Genomic DNA, 25,718 nt, shown 5'->3' with positions numbered 1-25,718 from the left:
TTTTGCAAACTTCAAGAGAGCGTGTTCTCTTTCAATGATTTGTGAGGCTAGAAGGGAAGATCAGAGAAAATAAGTAGGACATGTAGGCTTTAAAAATTATCTTTAGGACTTCCCTGGTGGTCCAGAGGTAAAGAATCTACATGCCAACGCAGGGGACACAAGTTTGATCGCTGGTATGGGAAGAGTCCACATGTTGTGGGGTAACCAAGATCACGTGCCACAACTACGGAAGCCCATGTGTCTAGAGCCTGTGCTTCTCAACAAGAGAAGCCGACACAGTGAGGAGCCTGCACACCACAGTGAAGAGTAGCCCCCACTGGCCACAACTGGAGAAAGCCTGTGAGAAGCAACAAAGGCCTAGCACATGCACGCATGCCAAGGTGCTCAGTCAAGTCCAACTCTTTGTGACCCTATAGACTGGTGGGCTGCCGTCTATGGCGTCGCACAGAGTCGGACACGACTGAATTGACTTAGCGGCGGCAGCAGCAGACTGTAGCCCACCAGGCTCGTCTGTCCCGGGGGATTGTCCAGGCAAGAATACTGGAGTGGGTTTCCATGCCTTCCTCCAGAGGATCTTCCTGACCCAGGGATCGAACCCATGTCTCCAGTGGCTCCTGCACTGCAGGCGGATTCTTTGTGATTGAGATACTGGGGAAGCCCCAAAGTCTCAGTGTGGCCAACAATAAATGAATAAATAAATAATAAAAATACTTTATATATAAAATAATATCTTTATTGTTTTCTCAGCTTGCAAAAGAAATATAGATTCATTCTAAGCAACTCCAACATTATAGAAATATACAACATAGAAACCAACTGCTGTAATCCAAACTTCCAGAGCCAAACACCCTGTTACTATACCAATGTGCTGGTCTAGGTTCCTTTAGACTCTTATTTCAATGTATAAACCAAAATACAATTTCCTCCATACCAGTTAATAGATACACAGCAACCTCAGTTTTAATGGCTATGTTAATATTCTGTTGTGTTAATGTACTGTGATTTAGTAGGTCAATCCTTACTTTGTGGGCATTTGAGCTGTTTTCAATTTTTTAGGATTATAAACGATGCCAGGATGAACACCATTTTTACATAAATCTTTGCAAAATGTGTTTCTATAGGATACATTCTTAGAACTCTTTCAAAGAACTGACATGAAGAAATGATAGTTTTTCATTTTAATAGATATTGCCAAATTGCCATCATAAAGGTTGTATCAATTTGTATCCTAACAGTATATGTGGGTCCCAATCTCCCTAGGAGTGGGTGGGGCTCTACAGGCAGTCTGTTCTGATCAGAGAGATTGCAGAACCTCGAAGCCCTTCATTCAATTCTGTGAATGTCTGTAGTTCACATGTCCCGCTGGTGTCTAATAAATTAACATGAAGAGCAGCTCGAAGGTTTGCCCAAAAAAGGCTACATTTCCGCCTATCCCTGGGCCATTCCAAGTATGCTTTCTTTTCCATGAGAGCTTTCAGCTCAGGATATCTGGTAGGGATGCAGTAGAGTGGAATGGGTTCCAGTAAGATAAGAATTATGTAATCAAGACTTTCATGGAAGAGATTGAGGTGGGCAAAGTAAGGTTCATAATGGCACCATTCAGTCTGGACAAAGCTGGGAGACAAAACAAAGATGGACTTGTAACTTTTCTCAATGCAGTTAATGGTATCTTCAGTCATGCTCTTGCCAGGGTCAGAGTTTCCCTCATGAAGGCAAATCAGAACAGAACCATCTTCTTTCTCTAGGCTGGGAATCAATTCATACTTCACCCAGGCAGAATCGTGTTCACTGTATGAAATAAACACATGGAATTGGACACTTCTTTTGAGTTGTTCCTGAGTTGTCTTCCTAACCCTGAGCCATGTCTGAGTCCATTGATGTAGCATCCTGAGATACCAGGGCAAATCAAAGTGGACGCAGCAGAAGGCCACAGCCATCCCCAGAACGAGCATGATAACCACAATGGTGACAATCAGCAAACCTGTGTTGCAAGATATTTCTGGAAGATGAACATCCTTTAACTGAGTCCCCTTTAGATTCAAAGGGTATTCACAGATGTATGAATCTGACCATCCAACCATCATGCCTTCTGAGGTTTTTCCAAGCTGAATGAAATCTCTTAATTCACAAGTACACTGGAATGGATTTCTTCCTGCATTTAGAGTTTTAACTTCCTGGCAGCTCTGGAAAAAATCCAGAGATGAGCTGAGAATTAAGTTCATTTCAACGTTCAGAACTAAGAGTCTTCTGAAATGACTGCACCCAGGAAGATCAGTTAGAAAATTAAATGCAAGATTTAACTCTCGCAAAGATGTCAGGTGAGTAATCGCTTTAGGGACAGTTTGAATTTTGTTACTATTCAGGTCCAGTATTTGAATGTTTCTAGGCAAGCACCTGAAAACAGAATCAGCAAATTTGTTGAACGACAAGTTCATGGTGACCAAGGTTTCTGGCCACAAGCAATTTTCATCATTTTCATGTTGTAACAGATTTTCACTCAGATCTAAGTGCCTCAGGGATGTGTTGCTGGCAAAGTAACTCACTAAGGAAAGTGTCTCCAATTTATTGTCCCTCAAGATGAGAGTTTTCAAATGAGGCAATTGGATAGATTTTTTAAACACATCATCTGTTAGGATATTATTAGCGAAATTTAAATATTGAAATCTTGTAGGGTACATAGGGAACAGCATGTGAGGCATTTGTGCATCTGATATTGTCAGGTTTTCTATATCCATTTTGGTAAAAAGCAAGTAGACGCTCTCCTGGGGGATATTAAAAATTCTAAAATGTACATGTTCCAGTTTTATAGTTCTCATTACAGTATTTGAGTAGTCAAATGAATTGTGGTCAAGATAAACCTTACCTCCAAAGGTCACATGTTGAATCTGGAAGTACTCTATTGATGTATGCCAAACCAATTGGAAGATGAGGAAAAGATCGTCCCAGGATAAGTCAACTTTATTAAGTAACAGAATGGATGTCTTGGCATTCTCCAAAATAGGATTTTGTTGAGATTCATAACTCGTAAACTGGCTCTTTTGCAAATCTATATTAGTGACTTCTAATATTTTTGAAGTTTTGATTCCATCATGCAAAAGAACCCAGAAATTTGTGTTCACTGGTAACACAATGTGAAGTTTTGTTGTGTTTAAGATGGGCAGGCTACCTTCTTCATAATGAGATAGAGTTCTCAATCCTAAGAAGATGGTATTTAGCTGCAAACGAGCAATTTTCTGAAAATCTGATTTTTGTATTTTTGCCCCACTCAAACCTAGGGTTTCCAGGTGTGACATGTTGCCAGTCTCTATGCTGATAGGCAGAGTGTCAAAGTCATTGAAGGACAGATCTAAATGTCTGAGACCTGCCAGTGAGAACCAGGTTACACTCTTCAGTCTGTTGTTAGACACATCTAAGTATCTTAACTCCTTGTTGAATTCAAAGGTCTTGATATCCAGCTCTTGGATTCTGTTGTGGCATAGAATCAAAACTTTAAGTTTAGAGAGAGAACGAAAATCTGAATGCTGGAGTTGAAAAAGGAGATTATAAGACAAATCCAATGTGGTTGTAATTGGGGTCAAGCCTTCAGGAACCTTTCTTAAAGACATGCCGGAGAAGTTGGTAGTCAATTCCCTTTCTTCTGGCAGCTCTGAAGCCCCGCTATGCACAGACGTAACAATACTACAAAATATGTAAATGCTTCTGATATGTCTCATTGTAATTCCAAGGATTTTATCACTGGTTCACCTCAGATGAATTTTATCACACATTACCTCACATGGATGAGGAAGATGAATTCAAATCCTGGGAAGACAACATACCATTAGGTGGTTATGTGATTTGTTAAACCCTGTAGGACTTTTCTTTAATGCCAACATCTGATTATATTCACCAAGAATTTGGAATAGGGTCCCAACCCATTTACTGAATCTTTTACTTCATCTTAGAGCTTGGCTCATAGATTTCCAAGCCAGTCGCTGTGTTACACCCCCATCACTGAGAAAAGTCAAGATTCCCCAAAGGGAGATAGATACATCATAATTGGCAGAAGTGCCTCTCACCCAGTTCAAACAAGGAACGGCATTGCCAGGTCACGTTCAACAACCCCCACCACCACCACTACATCCCCTTTCGATAGCCTGAAAGCTTTAGGAAGATTAAAAGAAATTTTTAAAAATTAAGACATTTTTAAAAGAGCAGTTTAAGATTCACTGCAAGATTAAAGGGAAGGTACATAGACTTTTCCATATCCCTCTTGCCCCAACACATGCACAGCCTGCCCCATTATCAAACCCCCCTCCCCCCAATCAGAGTGATGCATTTGTTACAATTGGTGGACCTACACTGACTCATCATAGTCACCCAAAGTCCATAGTTTATGCTATGCTTAATTCTTGGTGTTGTACATTCTAAGGTTTTGGACAAATGTATGATGACATATATCCATCCTGTCTGGTAGCATCTCCACACCATACTGACTCACCTGCAAATGAGGCAGTAGCCATTTGATGTCTTTTTGGACAGCAGCTACCATTCACTGATATTCCATAGACTGAGCCTTGAAACCACCGCCTTGTAAGGTAGGTGCTATCACTATTCAGCCTTTACAGGCATAGAATGTGGTTCTTAAAGAGGTTCTGAAACCGCACCACGGTCACAAACTTAATTCATGGTGAGGGCAGAACCTGGGCTCTTAACCACTCTGCTATCTTGTCTTCCTAGGATGAGTCAAGATAAATCTGCTTTCAAAATATGCTGTAATACATGAATCATGATAAAATTGTATCTCTCTCTAGGTCATATTGATTCTTCAATGTTTCCTAAAACACAGTTCAAGAAATCCAGTAAATAAATCTGCAAGTGCCACCCAACTTAGGTTTTAGATTAGTTACTTACAAGGACTGACTTGGATTAAGCCATTTAGTTAAGCACTGTCTTGTTGAGCAACTGTATTTAGGAGTCACTTGTAGCTCCTACCTATGTTCCATCTAATGTATTGATACTATTGCACTTAGAATGAAATCCAGACTCCAAATGCTGAACCATAGCATCCTCCATGTGCTGCTATTGCTTCCTTCTGGGATCTCATTTCATATCGCTCTTCTCTTGGCCCTCTGCACTCCAATCACACCGCCCCCCTCTTTGTTCCTTGGCTACATCATCTTGCCCTGACCTCAGCTTGGGATGCTCTTCTGTCATCCTTCCTTGGCCAGATCTTTCTTATCATTTAGGTCTTGGCTTAAAGTATATCTCCTCTAAGAAACCTGATTTGACCACTTAATCTAAAGAGGCCATTTAGACTAACTTGCTGTCCGTTCCCTTCATCCTATTTTATTTCTCTACAAAATAGAGCACTGACCACTATCTGAAACTTTTGTTCATTTATTTATTTGTTGACTACCACTCCCACCTCTCACACCCATGAGAGAAGGGGTCTGACAATCTCACTCACCTCTGCATTCCAAGCAGAGAGATAGTGCCTAGTACATGGCAGGTGCTCAGTAAATATACATTATATATATAAGTAGATTAATGATCTCAATATTGTATTTCTTAGCACAGTGTTGTATATAATATGCTCTCAAAAATATATATCAAATGAATTAATTGGAGTTATGAATTCCTGTTATAATATAGTACATGATGATTAGAGAATGAGTTTAGCGATAGAAATTAATATGTCTGGGTTTAAGTCCAATCTTAACGTCTCACTGGCCATGATAACTTAGATTATTCATTTAACTGCTGAAAGGTTCTCTTTTTTCATTTGTAAAATGGGTTTTGTGCAAAGGCGTTGAAGAGATATTATATATAAACCACTTGGGCTTCCCTGGTGGCTCAGATGGTATCACGCCTAGCATGTCACAAATGGTAGCAGTTATCAGGACCAAGACTAGGGTGATTTCAGCAAAGATTTTGAGAGGCACAAAGAAACTTGTTAATCAAGATAAATAATATTTTAATAAAAATTTTAAAGTAAAATTAATGTAAAACCCACAATGAACAAAATATCAAAAAGTTTTTTCATAAAGACAGGATTAGTACTACTTTTTTCCTTGACTTTTATTCTTCTCAGGCTCCAGTATGGCTTGTAGGACACTGGCAGTTTATAGACATTAAGATGATGAGGTGTTTTTAACATTATTACCTCAAAGAGTACTTCAGTTCATAACAACTCATCTTAAGTTGCTCCTATGTCTAGGAGCTAGAACCCTTGAAAAGTGCAGCAAAATCTAACCCACTTGCTTTATCTGGAATCCTGTAAGTTGAGATGTTATAGCTTTCATTTTTACTTGTCTCTTCTCTTTTTCACCCAATAACACAATCTCATCTGAAACTTACTCTAAAGAAGTAAGCGGAACTGACTCTGAACTCAATATAATAGAAAGGTCCTCTCTCTCAGGCAATGAATATAAATTATGCCATTTCATTTAAACATTTTAAAAAGTAGGATGTAAACTTTTGATGAAAGATGCAGTCAATAAATACATTTTTATTATGGTCATGCTACTCTTACTGGGTGCTGAAAGCAGGTGAAAAACAGAATGATCTTTTTTTAATAGCTTATGATTTAAAAGTCCAAGTCAAGAGACACCATAAAATAAAATGAAAATCGGTGGCTTGCCAAATACTTAATCTAATCTCTCTTTTCCAAATGATGCAAAAAAATGGAGAAGGGGTTTAAAACCCATCAAATGTTGGAGGATCTTTACAAAATAAGAGTAAGAATGACTGACATTTTATGCGTGTTTCCTGTTTCTCTGGTTCCCTGGTGGCTCAGAGATTAAAGCATCTGCCTGGAATGCGGGAAACCCAGCTTTGATCCCTGGGTCGGGAAGATCCCCTGGAGAAGGAAATGGCAACCCACTCCAGTACTCTTGCTTGGAGAATCCCATTGAGGGAGGAGCCTGGTAGGCTACAGTCCATGGGGTCACAAAGAGTCAGACATGACTGAGCGACTTCACTTAGCAAACTTATCACTTGGAACTGAGATAAATGCTTTCCATACATTATTTTGTTCTATCTTCTCAACAACCCAACAAAATGATGGATATTTTTATCCCCATTTTGCAAATGGAGGAGCTAAAACCGGAGGTTAAGTCACTTGCCCAAGGTGAGCCAGTGAATAATTGCTAGAGCATGAATTTGAACCCAGACCTATCTCGTCCCTTCAGAATGCAAACCGAAGGCATTTCAGACTCTGAAATGAAATAGCATAGAGTGTGATTACCGAGACTAATTCCGTTGGCAGGGTTAGAGCTGCTGTGGTCTCTTCCTCACTTCCTACATACGTGCCTCTCTCGAAGCTATCTATGCTCTGCTAGGGGTCATGAATTTCAAGAAACCAGAAAAAGGAAACCCAAACTCTCAAGCAACTGCAGGACAATTCCTCAGATCAGCAGTGGTCACTACTAAGCCCAAGGTCACTCACTAGTCATTAAGGTCACTTCAGATTAGTATAGGCAAAATAATAAATACTAAAAATCTGAACAAGGCTAGTTTCTTCCCATCTATGGAATAAGCATGAAAAATCTGAAAATCTGAATAAATCCTTTCCTCCCATTTTCTTTAGAAAAGACCCACACAGCCCTTCTCTCTTTTTCATCAGTGTTACAGCAGTCAAAGCTAGAATTCTTACCCTCAGGCTTGCAGCGGCTCCACAGAGCTTCAGGTATAGAAGATTCATGCAGAGGACCAGAACTGGCTGCAGAAGTGGCTGAATCAAGCTTTTTCTGTGACGCGTACCCTCCTTTGCCCTCTACTGCATGCCGGTGGCATTACATGTTGCATGAGTTCATACAATCTTAGGTTATTTTTTAAAGAATTGCAGTGCAATACTGGTAGCTCAGATGGTAAAGAATCTGACTGCTACCCACTCCAGTATTCTTGCCTGGAGAATTCCATGGACAAAGGAGCCAGGTGGGCTACTGTCCATGGGGTCAACTTGGACATGACTGATCGACTAACACACACATTAAGTAAAATTTGCCAGTTCAGCCATTTTAAGTATACAGTTCAGTGGCATTAAGTATGATACCTTCACATAGCTGTTCAATCATTAGTACCATCCATCTCCAGTACACATATTCTATAGAGCCCTCTCATAAAATAAAGTAAAATAAACACTTTCATTTTTTGTGTCCAAAGACATATTCTTCCCTTTCCCAGAGCCCAGCATTTTTAAACATTTTACGCTCCCAGTAAATGGGGAATTTTTCTTTACTTATGTTTAAAGTTAATTTTCAGAAACAAGTCAAGCCAAGTTAGAAAACGGTGAATCTGGTCCAGACAGAATAAGAAACTTCCCCAGGGCCATTCTCCAGTAAGAGATGGAGTCAAGATTTAAAACTGAGTCTATCTGACTCCAAAGCCCCAAATTTTCACTACTTCAGGTGGCCAAGGGTTTGTATACTATTCCTTCTGCCCTCACCTGGAATTTCTAGAATCTTTAAATCTTTATTTGCAATTAGCAGTAAGAATAGTAGGCTCAGAACCATATGTGCTGATATCTTTGGCTAGTGATTATTTTTTATTCCCTTCAAAAATATTTCCCTTTTTTTTCCTTCCTTTTTTCTCCCTCTCCTCTTACTTTGGGCTTCAGAGATATCTGACCCGATATTCTTCTACCTCTGTCTGTCTGTCTGTCTGTCTCTCTCACACACACACTCAGTCAGTCACTCTACCCTCACGCCTTCCCCTGATCTCAAACTTCTTCGTGTCGTATTTCTGCCTTCGTATATAACTTGCAACCAACAGAGAGCTTTGGATTACCTCAAGTGGTGGAGGTTTATTTTAAAGACACTACAGAAAAAAGAGAGGAAGAGCCCCCAGGAAGTGAGGAGGCTCAGCAGCTCACAGCCAGGCTTCACAAAGACCTGGAACACTGACTCCCCAGGACTCCCTGAGGCAGCCCTGATGCCCACCTTGTCTTGCTGTACCCGCCTAAGTGGGCAAGGGCTGTTCTCTACTCCAGTTATGACTCAGCTTCTCTTTGACTCTTTCTGCTTCACTTTGGACTCCTAGCTTCTCTTTACTGCTGCCTTTGCTTCTATTTCTTCCTACTTTCTGCCTTTCTCAGTGTCTTAAGGGCAGAGCTGGGCCTCATTGTGTGGCTACTTACCCAAGATAAGAAATCTGACTTGGCTCTTTGTCTCATCATCCAAAATGGAACATCTCTATTGGTCAGAGGACCCCCGGACCACCTAAGAGTCTACAGGCCTATTTTCTGTCTTGCCTTTAGTAGGGCCTAAGTCCCCAGTGCAGACCAGTAGGAAAATCACATGACCCAAGTCAGCCCACCTGAAGGAGCTGCTTTCTCCCTAAAGCTCTTGCAGTATAGCACATAGGCTGGTGTGGAAAATATGTTGTTTTGGTAGAGCTCCTCTAGTTTAATTATAAATATCAGTAAGAGAAAATAGTCACAAGTTTTTCCTGAATTTCTGAAAAAAAAAAATCCTCACATAGTTAGGGAATTCAGATTGTTCATCATTCATTTACTACACTCGATGAGTATAAGGAGGGGAGAAATTTTTAAAATTTTGCAAAAGCTGGGGTGTTCTTTACCACTGAGCCACCAGGGGAAGTGAAAGTGAAAAGTCACTCAGTCTGTCTGACAGTGAAAGTCACTCAGTCGTGTCTGACTCTTTGCGACCCTGTGGACTACACAGCCCATGGAATTCTCCAGGCCAGAATACTGGAGTGTGTTGGGGCCGGCGTGAGGCACTCCGCCCATGGCAAAGGTCATGAGGAAGGAGGCTTGACATACGCAAAGGCGGGATCGAGCCTCAGGAGTCCCCCTGGAAATCCTCAAGCATCTACCCCCATAACCAGAGCCTGCCTACTTTACTACTTTGTGCTCTCACCTACACCTCTGACTTTACAGGGGGCTGTTCCCCACCACCTCTTTCGGAGAAGGAGTTAACTTAGAGCTCCAGTTAATAATAATTCCTGGGCGTGATAGGAGTGTTTTAACCTACAAACTCCTCTGAAGGTTCTCTAGCCTGCCTGACAGGCTTGTCCGGCTACATGTGATTGCTCACAGCCTCCCAACTGTGAGAGGCACGAGATGCTTTAAACCTTCTAAAAACAGGTTCCTTAGAGAAGTTAGAAAATTATTAGTATAAGTATAATGGGCTGATTAGAAATTGTATTGGTGAAGGGTTTTTTCATTTGTTGAGCCAATGTTTGTTGCTAAGTCTCCATATCCCCTGCCCTTACACACATTAATGAATATATAAAAGAAATAAGTATTAACCTTTGATATCAATCACGTTAGACCTTAGGCTAAGTAAATTCTTTCCTTAACTAAAACCCACTACACCCTCACCCTATAGGAATGTAACTTTATTTGGGTGGCGTCTGTTTTAAGAATAATCACCCCTGGAGAAATAAGTGTCCTGGTTGACTGACCGCTGTCACGAGGAGAGGGTCGTAAATTGTCAGCAGGCCCCCTGGCCAGAAGATGATGTAACACCCCTAAGACCTCTGTATACATTTGTATGAAGCACCTGACTTTGATAAAAGTCAGGACTGCTGACCCCGCGTGACTTTTGCATAACATCTCAGTGTATAAAAGTAGACCATGGAAAATAAAGAATGGGGATCAGTCCCTCGAAAGACTGGTCTCCCCATGTCTCTCTCTCTCTCACTCTGGTTGAGTCTCCATCTGGAGCGCGGAACCCACCATGCTTACTAATTATGCCTGGGCTTCTAAGATCCGACCGGGGAGGCCTCAGAGTCTCCTCTCCTTCGGGAGAACGGAAGGACGCCTGTGGCCTACGTAAGTGGTGCAAGCTTCTTGTCTTGAAGTTTTATTGGTCCCCCGCGTAAACCAAGCTACTCAGCCTCTTTTCTCCACTGAATTTTCCTACTGAGCTATCCTTATTCTATTACTCTTTATATCCTTAATTAACGTTTAATTAAGCAGTTGTTCCCTGACCCTCGCCTACGCCGTCTCTCCTTCGAATACCCTGGATCAGCTGGGGCTGGACCCCGGCAGGTGGCGCCCGAGACAGGATACTCGAAGGTAAGCTCCCTGCAATTAGGGTCATCAGCCCTATTGCCCCCCCTTCTCGGAACAACTGGGTCATCAGCCCTCTTGTTCCCCCACGGAGCAGTTTGGGTCATCAGCCCTACTGCTCCTCCCTCGGAACAGTTTGGGTCATCAGCCTACTGTTCCTCCCCCGGAACAATCTGGGTCATCAGCCCTATTGTTCTTCCAGTGTTCGGGATGGCTAGGACCCCACTCAAGGGTGCCGCGGACCCCCCTGTAGGATAGACAGGGCGAGAGGAGTGGGAAGTGTTGAAAGTGTTGAAGAGTTAGAGAGAAAAAACGGTTTCTAAAAAGGCTGACAAGAAAGGCCTGATCTTTTGATAGCTAAAAGCAAAATCGTCTATTATACTTAACTTTCTGACATGGGTAACACTGAAACTAAGAACGCCAACTCTTTATACAAGTAATCTTGAAACTTAAAGAGGGTACTGTTAATTTAGATACTTGGGTGAAGGTAAAAAAAAAAAAACAACTAAAAACTTATCCTATAAATATGATTAAAAATGTTCTGAACCCTCGTCATGAGGCCGTGGGATAGCCTATGGGAGAGGCTGTAGCGGTGGATGGTAGTGCGTCTCCACCTTCTGTGCAGATCATATTTTCTGCCATTGATGAGGAAAAGGAGGGAGACTGTGCTCTACCTCCCAAGGAGTGAGAGGGTTTACAGGACGCTGTGGCCGGGCGCCCTAGCGAGCCCCCTCTCCCTCTACACAAACCTTTAAAGATTTATCCAACAATTTCTGATTTAAGGTGACTACTACACCTCCACTTGTACCTCCCAGGGCCTAAGAATTCCCCAGTTTACATCCAAAGCCTCCCAGAACATTGCCTAAGGTTGAAAAAGATAAAAGGTTTTCTTTTAAACAAAGGAGCTTTTAAAGAATACACAATATACAGAGCATGCTCCTTGCAAAAAACCCCCTCGGGGGGCCTCACCCAAGCAAAAAAAAAAAAGAGAAAAATAAAAAGAAAAAAGTGAAAAAGAAAAAAGGAAAGAAAATAGAGAAAGATCTAAAGATAAAAAAAGAACTAAAGAGTGAAAAGGAGAGAGGAACGGAGGAAGAAGGAATCAGGGAACGCAGCAAGATAGGAAAAGGAAAAAAGGAAGTTAGAAAAAGATACAGAGAAAAAGAGAGGGAGAGAGAAAGAAAGTAAGAAGGAAAAAGGGGGAATGAAAGAGGGAAACAGGAAGGAAATGACAGAAAGTAAAAGAGAAAAAAAAGAGAAAGGAAAGAAGATAGAGTGAGGGAAAGAAAACTTGAGAAAGATTTAGAGAAGAAGGAAAAAAAATCAGCAGAGGAGAGAGGAGAGGACTTACAGGACACTGTGGCCAGACGCCCTGGCGAGCTACCTCCCCCTCTGCGCAAACCTTTACAAAAACTTATCCACCACTTTCTGATTTGGGGCGACAGCCGCCGCCTCCATTTGCGCCTTCCAGGGCCCAAAAGTTCCCCACTTTGCCCCCAAAGCCTCTCAAAGTGTTGCCTAAGCCTGAAAAAGATAAAAAGTTTTTTAAACAGTGGAGCTTTTAAAACAGACTGCATGCACAATATGCAGAGCGTGCTCCTTGGAGAAAACCCCCTCAGGGGGGTCTCACCCAGGCTAAGAGAAAAACGGTAAGGGGATTTAGCAACAATATTAACCCCTGACGAGCCAGTTACTCCAATTCCAATGGGAGTGGCTGGCCCCCTACCTGAGGGCATTGTAGGACTTGTGCTAGGGCGTAGCTCGCTTTCTTTTCAAAAAATTTCGGTGGTGCATGGTGTAGTAGATTCTAATTATATTGGAGAAATTGAAGTTTTGACCTCACCGCCTACTAAAACTGTGCAAATTAATAAAGGTCAAAGAGTAACACAGTTTTTGCTTTTACCTTAGTATCAGACAGGAAAAAAAACTTGACTTCTCAGGCTAGGAGCCACAGAGTATTTGGATTTAGTGATCTAGCTTTTTGGGTGCAGGAAATTACAGCTCCAAGGCCTTTAAAAGATCTTTTAATTCAAGAAAATAAAATGTCAGGGCTATTAGACACAAGAACAGACATCTCTTAACATTGCTGGAAAAAACTGGCCCAGTTCCTGGCCCACGCATACTACTGAAAATGAGTTGGTGAGATTAGAGAAAGTGGTATGCAGGGTGGGAATGCTGTAGAAAAAAAGATGAGGGAGAGTTTAAAACCTTGAAGAGTAGTGAGTTCTCCATTGCTGGAAGTATTCAAGCAAAGATTAGATGGTTACTTGTCATCTAAAAAGCTATAGACCAGATTTAGTTTACAAAACGATAACTGGAGAAGCTTATAAAGATGTTGTACAACACCTCTTTACTTGCTTCTCATATTTAGGTGCCAAAAGTTTTAAAAACTGCCCCTTTGAAGCGGAGAGATTGTTTACTAACTTTAAATGATTTCCAAAAATTATTAGGGGACATTAATTGGATACGCCTACATTTAAAACTGAATACTGCAGATTTAAAGCCTTTGTTTAATTGCTTAAAAAGCGATCCTAATTCCAGTTCTAAGCGAAAGTTGACTAAGACGACAGACGGCTCTTGTTAAAGTAGATGAGACTTTAAATGATCAGTTAATTAGGATTAATATTACCAAAAGATGAGATTAAATTATTCTTGCCCCAAAACATACACCTACAGGATGCTTGTGACAAAAAGGCCCGTTGGTTTCATCTACCAGTGACACCAAGAAAAATAGTTTTATCTTATCCCAGCTTGGTGGCACAATTAATTATAAAAGGAGGAAAAAAGAAGTGTGGAACTTTTTAGAAAAGTAGCAAATATAGTAATTCCATTCAATAAGGATCAACTGCAAGTCTTTTACAAAATAGTGATGATTGGCAAGTTGCCCTGATAGATTTCAGGGGTCAAATTTTGTTTCATTTGCCCTCAAGCCCCCATAGTAGTTAAAAGTTCAAAAATGTTAGATTGGCAGTTTAAAGATACCTGTGAAACTTTCCAACCCTATGTAGTTCCTACGCTCCCCTTTACCCTATGGGGGAGGGACGTGCTGTCTCAAATAGGAGATACTCAGAGAAGGGTTTTCTCAATTTCATAGTTATCAACAGGTGGTACAATTAACAATACTATATATATTATTATAAATACATAATATAAATATATTTGCCTAATTGCAGTTTGCCTAATTAGATATGGGTACAAATAAAATATAATAAAGGTATACTTAATTCTATTTATAGATCTATACTTGATTAATTTGTATATAAATTAATATGTATACTATATATGCATATTATATATATACTGTATAATTAAATATATATTGCAGTAATATAATGTGTGAGTGGCTGATATTAATTGGTATGGATTGATGTACTGTGATATATGTTCTATATACTGTATTATTATATATGTGTGACATGTATTATTGCAGTGCATTGGTTTGTGTTGGTTGGTATTAGCTGTGTACGTGTTGTATTGCTGTAGTATATATATTAATATATTAATTATAAAGATTAATTCAAGTATATTGATTTATATATATGTCAATAAGTTTATACTTGTTGCCATATATAAATACATATATAAATACATTTTGCATTTAGGTATATCTGTATACCAAAATGAGATAAGGAGTTTATACATTTATTATTTAAATTTATACAGAGACCTAAACTAAACATTAGACCTAAATTAACATATCTCTAAATTTATGTTGTTAAAATGTAAATTTTAAAAAATTAAATTGACAACTGCTTGACAATTCCTTTACCATGAAACCCCCATAGGTGTAATTGGGGTAGCCAGACAAAAAATTGGTTTTATGGCAAAACGGCCCCCTAGAGTGGGTCCATCTTCCCGCTCAAACTAAAAAAGTAGCGGCTTCTTATCCAGGATTGATAGCTACTTTGATATTAAAAGAAAAAAGCGGAACATTAAATTATTTGGTAAAGAGACATCAGAAATTGTAATTCCATATAATAAGAAACAACTTGATGCTCTTCTAATGTTTGAAAATTGGCAGATTGCTATAGGAAACTATTTTGGTCAAATTTTTGCATCATTTACCTTCACATGTTTTGTTGAATTTTATATCCAGACATCCAGTTAATTTTCCTGTCAGATATAAACAATCTCCTGTTCCAAATGTTCAAATAGTTTTTACTGATGGGTCAGCAAATGGTAAAGCCTTCATAGTTACTAAAAATCACCAAAAAGTTTTAAAAACACAAAAAACTTCAGCTAAAAGAGCTGAAATAACAGCAGTCATAGAGGCTTTTGCTATGTTTGCAGATGAGGAATTTAATCTTTACTCTGATTCTCAGTATGTGGTCAGGCTGTTTCCACACATTGAGACTGCGGTTTTGCCTGAAAATAAAACTACCACATTTCATTTGTTAAGTAATTTACAGCAACAAATTTGGAAAAGAAATAAAATATTTTTCATTGGACACATTTGGGCTCATTCCGGATTGCCCGGCCCTTTAAATGCCTTTAATGATTTGGCTGACTTGTTAACCAGAAATACAGTGGCTACTGTGATTGAGGAGGCCAGAGCCTCTCACTCACTTCATCATCAATACGCTACTGCCTTAAGATATCAATTCCAAATTCCTAGAGAGACTGCTCGAGAGATTGTGCGTTCTTGCCTACACTGCCCCACTGTTTATAATAGTTTACCTATGAGAGTTAATCCTCACGGTCTCAAACCTAACGTACTCTGGCAAATGGATGTAACTCACGTCTCTTCATTTGGAAAACTGTCCTTTGTTCATGTAACTGTAGATACCTTTTCTCACGTTATTATTGCAACTGCTCGTACAGGGGAAGCAGTTAAAGATGTGATACAACATCTCTTTACTTGTTTTTCATATTTGGGCCTGCCAAAAGCTCTAAAAAACTGACAACGCTCCTGCTTACACTTCTAAGTCTTTTCAGGAATTTTGTATAAAGTTTCAAATTAAACATAATACTGTCATCCCTTATAATCCCCAGGGACAGGCCATTATTGAAAGAGCGCATCAAACATTAAAAATCCAAATTCAAAAACTAAAAGAAGGGGAGTTTAAGTATAGCTCTCCCCATCAAATCTCCCCATCAAACATGCTCTTTTCGTAATAAATATTCTAAATACTAATCTGGCTGGAACTACTGCAATGCTTTGTCATTGGTGCCTGGAGCAATTAAATGCAAAACCATTAGTCAAATGGAAGGACCTCCTCTCGGGACAATGGAAGGGTCCTGACCCATTATTAACTAGCGGTCGAGGATGTGCTTGTATTTTTCCACAGGACGCAGATTCACCAATTTGGGTTCCAGACAGGCCAGGTTTGCGGCGCGCACTCGCTCGCCCCGCCCACCAGGCAGCTCTCGCCCCGCACCCTCCTTGCTGCACCCTGCGACCTAGAGCAAAGAAGTTTGTGCAGCAAGTGAGGGCCAGAGAGGAGAGTGCACCCGCAAAGTGCCGTCCAGACCAGCGCGGCGCCCGCCAGCAGGGGAGACAAGATAAACATCGAGATCCCAGCGAGACTGACAGGGCTGCTGCAGCGTGAACTCCAACCAAAAAATAATTCTATTTATTCTGTTTTAGCTTGTCTACCCTTGCCTTATGTTTTTCTTTTTACTAATGACTCCAACAAACTTAATGTACTCATGAATTATTCAGGTGAACCTAACGTGGTAACTTGTGAACAATGTATGCTTTCATCTTGTTTAAACCCTCAATATAATGTTTGCTCCTTTGGAGTGTTACAACGTCCACCTTATCTTATGATGTAACCACTTATTGATATGTTAATTACGGTCTCTCTGTGTTACAACTACAAGACTTAATGTGATCATGAGGGTTTGTGGGCCTACTTATTTTAGGAATATCAGCTTTAATAGCAGCAATTGCTTCTGTTACTGTGGCAGCAATATCATTGACTCAACAAGTGCATACTGCCCAATATGTTGATACTATGTCTAAAAATGTCTCTTTAACTCTAGCAACACAGGAAGTTATAGATAGAAATTTAGAGATGAGAGTAGACGCCTTAGAAGAGGCAATAATGCATATTGGCACTGAGTTACAGGCTTTAAAGGTGAAGATGGCTTTGACATGCCATGCTGATTACAGGTGGATATGCGTGACATCTTTGAAGGTAAACGAGACAGATTATGAATGGGAAAAGATTAAAAATCATATCTCAGGTGTTTGAAATAGTTCTGATATTGGCCTGGACTTAGGGAAACTTCATAATCAAATACAGACCTTGGAACACTCTCGACTGGAGTGTTTACCGCCGCTGGAGCAGCTAATGACTATTTTCATACCTTCTCTAACTTTATTTCTGGAAAAAATATTCTGTCTAATATCTTTAGATCTAATCCTACTTCTCATAAACATTCTTCCTTGTATTGTCAGGATTCTTCGGCAGAGCATTCGGAAGCTCGTGACTGAGCTGCATCTGGCTGTTTTAAGAAATAAAAAAGGGGGAGATGTTGGGGGCCGGCGTGAGGCACTCCGCCCATGGCAAAGGTCATGAGGAAGGAGGCTTGACATACGCAAAGGCGGGATCGAGCCTCAGGAGTCCCCCTGGAAATCCTCAAGCATCTACCCCCATAACCAGAGCCTGCCTACTTTACTACTTTGTGCTCTCACCTACACCTCTGACTTTACGGGGGGCTGTCCCCCACCACCTCTTTCGGAGAAGGAGTTAACTTAGAGCTCCAGTTAATAATAATTCCTGGGTGTGATAGGAGTGTTTTAACCTACAAACTCCTCTGAAGTTTCTCTAGCCTGCCTGACAGGCTTGTCCGGCTACATGTGATTGCTCACAGCCTCCCAACTGTGAGAGGCACGAGATGCTTTAAACCTTCTAAAAACAGGTTCCTTAGAGAAGTTAGAAAATTATTAGTATAAGTATAATGGGCTGATTAGAAATTGTATTGAAGGGTTTTTTCATTTGTTGAGCCAATGTTTGTTGCTAAGTCTCCATATCCCCTGCCCTTACACACATTAATGAATATATAAAAGAAATAAGTATTAACCTTTGATATCAATCACGTTAGACCTTAGGCTAAGTAAATTCTTTCCTTAACTAAAACCCACTACACCCTCACCCTATAGGAATGTAACTTTATTTGGGTGGCGTCTGTTTTAAGAATAATCACCCCTGGAGAAATAAGTGTCCTGGTTGACTGACCGCTGTCACGAGGAGAGGGTCGTAAATTGTCAGCAGGCCCCCTGGCCAGAAGATGATGTAACACCCCTAAGACCTCTGTATACATTTGTATGAAGCACCTGACTTTGATAAAAGTCAGGACTGCTGACCCCACGTGACTTTTGCATAACATCTCAGTGTATAAAAGTAGACCATGGAAAATAAAGAATGGGGATCAGTCCCTCGAAAGACTGGTCTCCCCATGTCTCTCTCTCTCTCACTCTGGTTGAGTCTCCATCTGGAGCGCGGAACCCACCATGCTTACTAATTATGCCTGGGCTTCTAAGATCCGACCGGGGAGGCCTCAGTGTCTCCTCTCCTTCGGGAGAACGGAAGGACGCCTGTGGCCTACGTAAGTGGTGCAAGCTTCTTGTCTTGAAGTTTTATTGGTCCCCCGCGTAAACCAAGCTACTCAGCCTCTTTTCTCCATTGAATTTTCCTACTGAGCTATCCTCATTCTATTACTCTTTATATCCTTAATTAACGTTTAATTAAGCAGTTGTTCCCTGACCCTCGCCTACGCCGTCTCTCCTTCGAATACCCTGGATCAGCTGGGGCTGGACCCCGGCAGGAGTGGATAGCCTTTCCCTTCTCCAGGGGCTCTTCCCAACCCAGGGGGCGAACCCAGGTCTCCTGTATTGCAGGCAGACTCTTTACCAGCTGAGCCACAAGAGAAGCCCAAGAATACTGGAGTGGGTAGCCTATCCCTTCTCCAGTGGATCTTCTCAACCCAGGAATTGAACTGGGGTCTCCTGCATTGCAGGTGTATTCTTTACCAACTGAGCTATCAGGGAAGCCAGAGCCACCAGGGAAGCCCCAAACAAATAAGTAGTGGAAGCCTAATAATTTTGCAGAGATTTGGTTCTTTATTACTAAGGACTAGAGAAGCATTGTCCAATAGAATACAGAAAGAAGGCAAGTCATATAAGTAACTTTATCTAGTAAACAAGTTTAAAAAGACAAAAAGAAATAGGTGAAATTAATTTTGATTATATATTTTGTTTACTCCACGACATCAAAATGTTCACATGTAATATAAAAAACTACTAACGTGACATTTTACATTCTTTGTTTCATAGAATAATGTGTATTTTACACTTAACATTTCAATTCAGATTCACCACATTTTAATAACTCAGTAGTGACACATGGTTAGTGGCTGCCATAGTGAACAAATAGGGTTAAAGTTTTAAGTTAATAAATGGCCATGCTACAATTAAACAACAAACTGGAACTCTAATTCACCACAAAATATTTCCCGATAACGCCAAATACTGCTGTTTCTCGTTTCCTCACCTCCCTGCTTCCAGCTTTGGCTCCCTTTCTCAGCTAACCCTGTTCACTCTACAAATGATCCTGTTGTAGAAACATCTATCAGAACCTGTGTCCTCAGAAATTTATCCTTAAGGCTTTAGGGGCAAGAAAGGGAAAAAAATCTCTACCTCTATCTATCTACATGTAGATAGAAATATGTGTCTATATATATAGACTATATATAGACAGCCCAGGACAATCTAGATGAACATGATGAGCAGCTCATCTCCAGTCCACATGTGGTGACATAAAATAATGAAGAGAACAATAACTGCAATAATAATGACATCCTCATAAGAGCTAACATTTATTGGCCTTTTGCTTTGGGCCAAGCACTGTTCTCTGACATTACACATATTAACTCATTTAATGCTCCTAACAACAGGATGAGACTATTTTACATCCAGGGCAACAAAGCAGAGAGGCATTACATAACCACTCAGGGTGGCTAGAAGGCGGTGGAAGAGGCAGAACCCAGGCTGCGGTAGCCTATCCCGGGAGTGTCCTCCTGCCCACTGTGCACCTCCAGCCCTAGAGTGAATAGCCAGACCCTGGCTTTCCACACATTATACCTCTGGTTTCTTAACAATCTTATAAGCGAGGTATGGTTTTTATGCCATTTTCCAGATGACGAAAAGGCAGCTGGAAGAGGTTGAAGAATTCATCCAAGAACACAGTTTATAGAGAAATTGAGCCAGGCTTTAATTCCAGGATGCATATGCACAGAACCCAGCTTCATAACACTTATTCTCTACTGCTTCCACCTCTAACAGAGACCTAGTTTTGTTCTCCTAAACCCCATTTCTTTTTTGTTGTTGTTGGTTGTAAAATTTTTAAGTACAGAAAAATGTAAAACCAGAAGCAAGCATCAACCACAGGCAAGTGCTGATAATGTTTTTGTATATTTTCATCGAGACTTTTTTTCTCTGCATGTTTTAAACATACTGAAACCATCCTGTACATACTACTTGGCATCCTATGTTTTTCATTTATGTTGTAATATAAGCATTCCCTTATGTTAATGAACAAACGTCCTCTACATATTTTTTTTAGGTTGTGATAAAAAAACACCTAACACAAAAGTTACCATCTTAACTGTATACAGTACTTTTAATAATTGCAAAATATGTCACTAAATGAACCCAGCACATCCTTCCACTGTTGGAAATTTGAAGTGTTTCAAATTTTTCACTGTTAACAATAACTCTGCAATTAACATGAAAGTGAAAGTCGCTCAGTCGTGTCCGACTCTTTGCGACCCCATGGACTACACAGTCCATGGAATTCTCCAGGCCAGAATACTGGAGTGGGTAGCCTTTCTCTTCTCCAGGGGATCTTCCCAACCCAGGGATCGAACCCAGGTCTCCTGTATTGCAGGCAGATTCTTTACAAGCTGAGCCACAAGGGAAGCCCAAGAATACTGGAGTGGGTAGCCTATCCCTTCTCCAGCAGATCTTCCCAATCCAGGAATCGAACTGGGGTCTCCAGCATTGCAGGCAGATCCTTTACCAACTGAGCTATGAGGGAAGTCTTGTGAAGAAATATTTGTTCACATTTCAACTATTTCCTCAGGATAGATTTCCAGAAGTGGAATTACAGGTCAAAGGCCGTGATTTTATACACACACAGACACATATATATAAAATCCAAATTACTTGGCCCTCCTATTATCATGGGCTGTAATCTGTCAGGCTTTTCTGTCCATGGGATTCTCCAGGCAAAAATACTGGAGTGGGTCGCCATGCCCTCCTTCAGGGGATCTTCCTGGCCCAGGGATCAAACCTGCATCTTTTATGTCTCCTGCATTAGCAGATAGGTTCTTTACCACTACTGCCACCTAGGAAGCCCCACATTATCACTATAAAAACATGTCAAATTCCCTGCAGTCTTATTAATATAAGAAACTGATAAAAATGGAACTATTTTAATCTCCATTTGGTTGAGAACCCTGGAGTGAAGCGTGAGACTAGATAACTACAACCCTTCGCTGACTTCTAGTTAATAGAAGAGATTGGAGAATCTGAAAGAGTTAAGGATTGGAAGAGGGTTTTGGAGAGCACTTTTAGTATATTATGAATTCCCTCTTACCTCAATCCTAGGAAAACGGGCTTCAACAGAACCACTTGGAAAGGTGGCCATGTGAACTCTGCTCTTAGGGGGACATATTGTAACTAATCTTTAATTCATAACTGGAAATCTAAAGGTCTTGGCTAGCCACTCTAAGGGTTGTTGTTGTTGTTCAGTCGCCCAGTCGTGTCTAAGTCTTTGCGACCCCATGGACTGCAGCATGTCAGGTCTCCCTGTCCCTCACCATCTCCCGGAGTTTGCCCAAGTTCATGTTCATTACATCGGTGATGCCATCCAGCCATGTCATCCTCTAACACGCTCTTCTCCTTCTGCCCTCAATCTTTTTCAGAATAGGGGACTTTTCCAATGAGTCATCTGTATGCATCAGATGACCAAAATACTTGAGCTCCAGCTTCAGCATCAGTCCTTCCAGTGAATATTCAGGGTTGATCTCCTTTAAGATTGACTGGTTTGATCTCCTTGCTGTCTAAGGGACTTTCAGGAGTCTTCTCCAGTACCGTAATTCAAAGGCATCCATTCTTTGGCGTTCTGCCTTCTCACAACCGTACATGACCATTGGGAAGACCATAGCCTTGACAGTACAGGTTTTTCTAATAAAGAATTTAGGCTTGGAAAGATCAAGTAAATTATCCGGCGCCATTCACATATAAGTAATAGAGTCAGCATGACAACCCAGACATCGAGAAGCAGAGCTTACATTCACCCAATCTGCAACGTTTCTTCTCCTTTACATGTGACATCTTTCTTATTTGCCTTACTATTCATACATATTTGTTCACATTTTGAACTGATTCTTCATCTCCCAACTTGGAATTCTTCAGCAGGAGTTTCTACAAATACAGCTTCAAGCTCCTAGTAAACTCCTTAAGACCACTGACAAGATCAGTTATTTACATAAAGGATTGATCTAACTTCTCCAAGTCTTGAGTTTGTTAAATAAACTTTAACTGACTTTATGACTCCCTTTAAGGATTTTTTTTAGACTCACAAGAAGTAACCAGTTGAATTGTGTTCTCCAAAATTCTTCTGTTGACGTCCTAAACCCCAGTACCTCATAATGTCACTTTATTTGGAAACGTAGTCAGATAGTATATTAGCTCAGACTGGGTTGTCAGGATGGGCCATAATCCAATGTGATTGGTGTCCTTATAAAAAAGGGAAATTTGGACACAAAGAGGCATAGAGGGAAGACCATGTGAAGAAACACAGAGAGAGACAGTCATCTATAAGCCAAGGGGAAGGGGCCTGGAGCAGATCCTTCCCTCCCACCGCTCGAGGGAACCAACCCTGCTGGAAACTTGATATTGGACTTCTAACTTCCAGGACTGAGAGACGATACATTTCTGTTGTTTAGGCTACCCAGGCTTGGAGCCCTACCAAACTATTGCATGACTAGTACTAAGCAACTGAAACTTGGTTGTGAAATCTTAAAGTTCTATACAGGAAGGGCAATCATCCTAGAGAAAACAGGAAAATCCAGCTCTAATGACTGTTGCAACATCCCTTACAGAATGAGCGTGTTCATACATTTTTAGCATATATTTCATGGTTTTAATTTGCTTTCTACTATTAATGCTCATAGAAATAGAAATGATAACTTTCATATAGCCCTATATTCTAGTCAAGACTAGACTAGTCAATCCCTAGACTTCTAGTCAAGTCTCCATAGCTTGACTCTCAAACCCCTGACAATATGATCTGTTTTTAATAATTAAATTTATTTATTTTTATTTGAAGGATAATTGCTTTTCAATATTGTTGGTTTCTGCCAAACATCAGCATCAATATGAATCAGCTATAGGTATACCAATGACAACGTGATCTTAATCTAACTTTGCGTACTTATATTTCACTGTTGCTTTTCATAAACTTCATGGTCCAGTCAAATTAAATTAAGACAACAGTCCCAGAATAGGCCTGGGTATTCCTGTCTCTTCTCTATACATCATTCTATTTAGAATGGCCTTTCCATTCTTCATCTACACATTGAAAAATCCAAATTTTAAGTCTTCTTTCAAGGCCCAGAGGGAAAACCATCACTTGTAAGAAGCTTTTTTTCACTCAATCTAAATGATCTCTGAACTTCCATTTATATTTTTGTCTCATTGACTTTTAATTATCTGGATACTTGTAACGTCCTATGATTGATTGTACGTTTTTTAGGGCAAGAAACAGCTAGTATATGTTTAAGTGTTACTTGGGTTTTTCCTCCCAAAAGTGAAGACTCAAACAAGAGCTTTGTGTGTAGGTCATTCATTTTGAAGAAGTAATCTCGGGGCTCCAGAATTAGGGGCCTGAGAAGAATGAAACAGGAAGAATAGGAAACATCCAAGAGTGAATTATTGACCTGGTTACTCCTGCTGCTGCTGCTGCTAAGTCACTTCAGTCGTGTCCGACTCTGTGCGACCCCATAGACAGCAGCTCACCAGACTCCACTGTCCCTGGGATTCTCCAGGCAAGAATGCTTTCTCCAATGCAGGAAAGTGAAAAGTGAAAGTGAAGTCGCTCTGTCGCGTCCCACTCTTAGAGACCCCACGGACTGCAGCCTGCCAGGCTCCTCCATCCATGGGATTTTCCAGGCAAGAGTACTGGAGTGGGGTGCCAGTGCCTTCTCCATGGTTACTCCTAGGAGTGAGTAAATTTCAATTCCACTGGGGATTCTGAGGAATGGTCTAGACCATGCCTCATTTAATGGCTCCCATCCCTTTAGAGATCAAGGATCTCTTCAAAGGCTACACATCCAGTACGTATAGTTTTGTACATATACTAGAGGGGCTAAGCAGGTTTCTATAACCATCGTGTAACAGCTCTACTAGTGACATTATAGGGCGTAAACTGAGAGGCAGGGTGCAGCCATGACAAGGTGCAGCCGTGACAAGTCAGTCCACACCTGTCTAGAACTGGCTGTCATACAGTGCGACTGATGAAGATAGAAAATAGCTGATAAAATAAAGCTGAGCAAAACATCTGATAAAGTCCATTCCTTGCACTGCTCCAATCTGTTCTTACCCTATTTAAGTGGTTTTCCAAAAGACAGGGATGCTGTGTGTAGAAGCGGGACACATTGGCTCCATTTCTTCTTATGATCAAAAGGGCAAATGTGCTTCTGCATTCCAGTTCAGATAACTAGGATCTCAGCAAGATCTCCGGCCACAGGAAACCAAACTCAAGTTCCATTTGGCTTGAAATGTAACATCCATGGTTTGGGACCCTGAGACAAGTAGGCAACTACAAGTAGTTTATTTCAGAGGTGATCTCGGAAACACCCTTGGAGGAATGAGACTATGAAACAAAAAGAGAAAGAAAGCCAATAAAGTCATTTCTACCATAGAAAATCAGAACTTTTCCATTCTACTGGGAGATTCGGGGAGAAGGTAAAGTAGACCCCAGGTTTGTCCCCCCAAAATGGGAGAGAAAGCTGGGTTATTTATCTGTCAATTCACTTTCCAACATTGGCTGAGGGAAGCTTCCAAGGACAACCTCCAGCATATCTGAATTGCCCTTCATGTGGACCAAGTGGCTTCTCATGGCCAAGAAGAAATTCCTTCAAGTGAAGAATCTCTAGCATTAACAATAAACAGCCTTCAACATGCAGAGAAAAATGCTGAATGGAAATGAGGAGGACACAATCGCTTTAGAAATCTGCTATAGAAACCCAAGCACAAGCTGTAAACAAGATTGCCAGGAGAAATATCAATAACCTCAGATATGCAGATGACACCACCCTTACAGCAGAAAGTGAAGAGGAACTAAACAGCCTCTTGATGAAGGGGAAAGAAGAGAGTGAAAAAGCTAGTTTAAAACTCAACATTCAGAAAATGAAGATCATGGATCTGGTCCCATCACTTCATGGCTAATAGATAGGGAAACAATGGAAACAGTGACAGACTTTATTTTCCTGTGCTCCAAAATCACTGCAGATTGTGACGGCAGCCATGAAATTAAAAAACAATTGCTCCTTGAAAGAAAATCTATGACAAACTCAGAGAGCACATTAAAAAGCAGAGACATACTTTGCTGACAAAGGTCTGTCTAGTCAAAGCTATGGTTTTTCCAGTAGTCATGTATGGATGTGAGAGATGGACCATAAAGAAAGC

The 25,718-nt window shown here is 40.7% G+C and overlaps 1 protein-coding gene across 3 annotated transcripts in view; it reads right to left on the bottom strand.

The window, feature by feature from the left end:
* Positions 1-711: 711 nt before the first annotated feature.
* TLR10 (toll like receptor 10) overlaps positions 712-25,718 on the bottom strand; it is a 33,884-nt gene continuing 8,877 nt past the window's right edge. Inside the window, exons 1-2 of one of the 3 annotated variants that reach the window (XM_025290160.3) lie at positions 24,631-24,759; positions 712-3,801 (exon numbers count right to left, since the gene is read on the bottom strand). In XM_025290160.3, the coding sequence (XP_025145945.2) occupies positions 1,275-3,713 (2,439 nt within the window). In that variant the 5' untranslated portion in view covers positions 3,714-3,801; positions 24,631-24,759 and the 3' untranslated portion in view covers positions 712-1,274. Of the gene's footprint in view, positions 3,802-7,636; positions 9,586-24,630; positions 24,760-25,718 lie in introns of those variants that run through there. The other 2 variants (XM_006055904.4, XM_044945980.2) reach the window with 2 other exon arrangements.

Source organism: Bubalus bubalis, chromosome 7 (assembly GCF_019923935.1).
Source record: "Bubalus bubalis isolate 160015118507 breed Murrah chromosome 7, NDDB_SH_1, whole genome shotgun sequence".
NCBI lineage: Eukaryota > Metazoa > Chordata > Mammalia > Artiodactyla > Bovidae > Bubalus > Bubalus bubalis.
Note: the sequence above shows the minus strand (reverse complement) of the source record. Positions and strands in the feature narration are given on the sequence as shown.